The sequence below is a fragment of the Morone saxatilis genome, unplaced genomic scaffold, assembly GCF_004916995.1.
Source record: "Morone saxatilis isolate NCDOM2014 unplaced genomic scaffold, NCSU_SB_2.0 Contig18, whole genome shotgun sequence".
NCBI lineage: Eukaryota > Metazoa > Chordata > Actinopteri > Moronidae > Morone > Morone saxatilis.
The window spans coordinates 10,742,626-10,746,891 of record NW_023339740.1 but is presented as its reverse complement, the minus strand read 5'-3'; the positions used below and the strand labels follow the sequence as shown (position 1 = coordinate 10,746,891).

General features: G+C 41.1%; 1 protein-coding gene across 1 annotated transcript in view; it reads right to left on the bottom strand.

The window, feature by feature from the left end:
- pusl1 (pseudouridine synthase like 1) overlaps positions 1 to 4,266 on the bottom strand; it is an 11,784-nt gene that overhangs the window by 1,667 nt on the left and 5,851 nt on the right. The window contains exon 5 of the mRNA XM_035661564.1: positions 2,308 to 2,478. Within this exon, the coding sequence (XP_035517457.1) occupies positions 2,308 to 2,478 (171 nt within the window). The remainder of the gene's footprint in view (positions 1 to 2,307; positions 2,479 to 4,266) is intronic.

Sequence of the window (4,266 nt, the reverse complement as noted above, 5' to 3'; positions counted from 1 at the left end):
AGGACAAAATGTTCACTTGCTACCTAAAATATCCCAAACCACTGACAGGTACAATGATAACCAGATAATCAGTGTTATTCACTTCACCAGTCAGTGCTCATAATGTTATGGCTGTACCACTATATAGGAGTATGGATCAAAATGACACCATTTCACCAGACTTGAAAGTGAATTATTCATTCAAATGGAAAAAGGCTCCTGTCTCTCATGTCTATTGTATGTTAAGAAACGTCTCTGCTTTATCTCTCTTTTGTTGTATTTCAATGCCCCCCCTCCCGTGTGGACAGAGTTGGAGGCTGATGTGACATTCATGCTTATGCCAGACATCAGATAGATCTGGGGACTCTTCTTGTGCACAGATTTGTTTAAATGTCACATGCTGAATACGCCACTGCAGCTTAGGCCCAACAGGATTACGTGTAATGCCATAAAAATATAAATCTGTTTCTTTTACAATTTGACATTCAATTTTTCTTTTTACAGAATTTTCAACTTTTAAGTCACAGCAGCTTTCCCCCCAAAACTGACAGAGTTTATATTTTGGGGAGAAAAGAGTGAACTAAAGAGGCACATGGGAAGAATTGGGTCAAATGCAAATTTGACTCAGCGCTTGCCGTCTGATTACATTTGACATGTAAGGAGTGCAGAGACAGATTTATACAGCAGGGCTCATGGACTCTGGTGAGGGGCAGCATCTTCACATGGACTGATGAAGGTTTCCTGTCATGTTGCACAGTCACAAGTGTGTGTATCTCCTCTGACTAATTACTTGACGTGGTAACAACAAAGATAATGATAAAGGCAAGCTAAGAGCATGGCCAACACAAAGCTCTGAATGGAGCACTGCTCACTCGTGTATAACAGTGACAACAGCCGTTTCTGGGGGGAAATATACACCATGCTTTCCATGTTAGAGCAGGCATCAGAGAACTCATCCTCACATACCACGGCTTCCCGTTTTACGATCAAAAATTATTCAGTTCAACCTTTTGCTCTTCAATAATTCACTGCTCAATTTCTTGTTGCTTAGAATAGTGAGGAAGGAAGTCAGGGAAGGACCAGTGTGGTGAAAATGCAACCCTGAACACTTGAGTGAAAATGTTAAAGATGTGTAATCCTGATGCTCACAGTTTGTTACTGCACCAGCATGTGTGTTGGTGTCAAGGGACTATGTGACATTTACTCTGAGAACTGCCAACAGTCTGCTCATGTCCATATTGTGCACCATATTTTCAGGGCAAATAATTAATGCCAATGAAAGTGGTATTTGGCACGCAGAGTGACCCCCATGGATGTATAATCTCCCAAAGCCCACATGGCCCTCTCCCCCTCTCTCTCCCTCCCAGCTCCCCCACCTCCATCTCTGCTATGGATTACGTTGGATCCTCATTGTCTAAAGTATACCTGCATGACATGCAATCACACACATGCACGTTAATTAACACAAACAAAATCACTTTTACCTGTATGATCTAATGTGTGTGATGTGTCACAGCTGCAGTAACAGTAAGCTGTGATGCTTTGATAATAAGACACACATTTTGCAGTGATATTTATCATTTTAGTGAATGAAGGACAGGCTGTTCTGAACTCGATATGAACTTTAAAAAAAAAATGTCATTTCATTTGGAAAAGAACACACCACTGACTCTGACTGAAGCTTGAAAGGGAAATTTGGCTGAGTAGAGTGACTGTAAATGATTCAAAACTTTGGCCACCTTCTTAAGCATCAGTTGATGCAAGATTGAGAAGCAATTTTTTGGGAGTGGGAAAAGCACATGCATAATTTCTTTATTTTCTTGGCTTTTTTTCTCTAATTTGGAATAATCAGTCCAGTCACCGTGCTAACGCCGCTGTTGGCCTTGGGGAGGCTGCAGAAAGCCATGTGCTATTTCTGTGACAGGCAGCCCGCCACTTCTTTTCACTTGCCTGCAATAAGCTTTACTGAGGGGGGAACAATGGGCTCAGAGGTTCATCATATACTCCTAGATTTCACCCTGTCCCTGTTGTCCCTGTACCTGCTTAGCACCAAACTGCAGACAAAGTTAGCGACTAGCTGGTGAACACAGTGGAGCAGCCAGATATTTAAGACCTCTCTGAGCCTGATAATGTAATGTTACTCTGTCTGTCTGTTTGCTTTCACGTTCCCAATAACAGCTTTATAATGCAACAATATGTTAATGTTTACACCTTTCTGCATTGTCCCCAAGGGGCGAAAAAAAAAAAATGCAGCTTCAACGTGACACCTTACGCCGATATATGTTTTTAACTTGTGCAAACTGCTGGTAGCCAGTGTGATGAGTGTACCTGTGGAAGTGTGACTGTACGAAGGAGCATCCTGGCTGTATGCTGGCCACATCCAGCGTCTTCACAGGGTTTTTAAAAGTCATCTCGGTGCTGACCGCCCTGAAGCTGCTGAAGTCGTGATTCCCCACCAGCAGGGCCGCTGCCTTGCGCATGGATCCCACATCCAGCTCACTGATGACAGACAGAAACAAGAGACATTTTTGTTTAACAAGAGATCAGTGATCAATCAGCTGAGGTTAACACACTTCCTAAATCAACTTTTGCCAGCTCATTGTGATATTTGCAACCTGACACGAGAGCGACCTTCCTGAACAGCAGGGTGAAGCAGCTGGGATGCAGTGTACACATTAAGTACAATGGGTTTATGATCAGAATCATTTATTGGCTGACTTATACAAACTTTCTGAAGCACTATGCCACGTGAGAGAGCAGAGCATGTCAATGACCAGATCCTTTGAGGGAGAGAGTGGGAGTGTGCACGGTGCTCGGATTCTCTACAGTCTCGTGCTTCTGTCACTGCTTAAAGATGATCTGACAGAAAGTGAGATAGAAGCAGAGCGGGGAAATGGAGGAGTGTGCTGAGAGACTCACTAATTAAAATCTTGACAGCTGATTTATTCTTGCATTAAGTGAGAACTTTTTAAAATAGAGATGCTTGATCCTTCGCAAATCAAGTTGGTCTACAGTTTATCCTTTCATAAATTAATCAATCATTATGTCAACTATTCAAGATTTTAATTTGTGTAGCACTTTGGTTTATGATCAAATATGTACAAAACTGATGACATGCTAATACACTAAACTAGGATGGTGAACATAAATATTAGCGTGTTAGCATTGTTAGTATTCCCATTAGCACAGCTCAAAGCACCACTTTAATACAGCCTAACAGAGATGCTAGCGTGGGTCATAGTGTTCTTTTGTTTTTAATACATTGACTAATTTATATCTCTTTTGTACACATTAAATACTATTATAATTATTGTTATTTTATCTATTTATTTGTGGAGTTCAGAGCTGAAATGATCAATTAATGAATCTGTCATGCAACAGAAAATTAATATGCAAATATTTTCACATGCGATTATAAGTTTGTAAATGATGAAGTAAAAATTAAAAATATTCTCTGGTTTAGGCTTCCTAAATGTGAGCATTTGCTGCTTTTCTTTTTCTTATTTCACTTTAAAATTTAGTATTTTGTGGTTTTCAAGTGTAGGTCAGACAAAACAAGCTATTTTTTGGGCTTTGACTTTATTATTAGTAGCAGCCAAAGAGTGACAGGAAAGTGGGGAGAAAGAGGGGTGATCACATGCAGTAAAAGGACCGCAGGTTGGAATTGAACGCAGGACGCTGCGGTAAGGACTCGACGTTTGTACACGGGACACACACTCTATCAAGTGAGCCACCAGGGTGCTCTGAAAACAAGCAATTCAATGTTATTGCCTTGGGCTTTGGGAAACTTTCACTCATTTTATAGACGATTCACCGAAAAAGCCCCCATTGACTTTAAGGGTCGGTTGTTGGTTATAGTTTGTTCAAAACCTGAAAGTTTTTGAAAATTGCAAGGAAAAGAGCAAAAACGTTTGCTTACATCACACAATTAATCCAATCTTTCACACATCTCACTAGCTCTTAGAAATGATTTTGAGGGTAAATTCAACATTAAAATGAAGAGTGGAGATGAATGACTTTTTGCAGTGGAAGAAAAGGGGGGAGGGGGGTGATGACGAGGGAGATGCAGATCAAAGAGAGAACGGAAAGAGAGGCTGCTGAGGCAGAGGCGCTCAGGGGTAGAAGGACGAGATGGATGCTGAAAATGAGAGAAGGGATAACGAACCAGAGACACCAGAGAGAGAAACAAAGGAGGGAAGGTGAAATAGAAAGAGGCATAGAGAAAAAATAAACTATAGCAGAGAGAAGGAGAAGGGTGGGAGTGGGAAAGAGAAAGAGAGAGAGAGA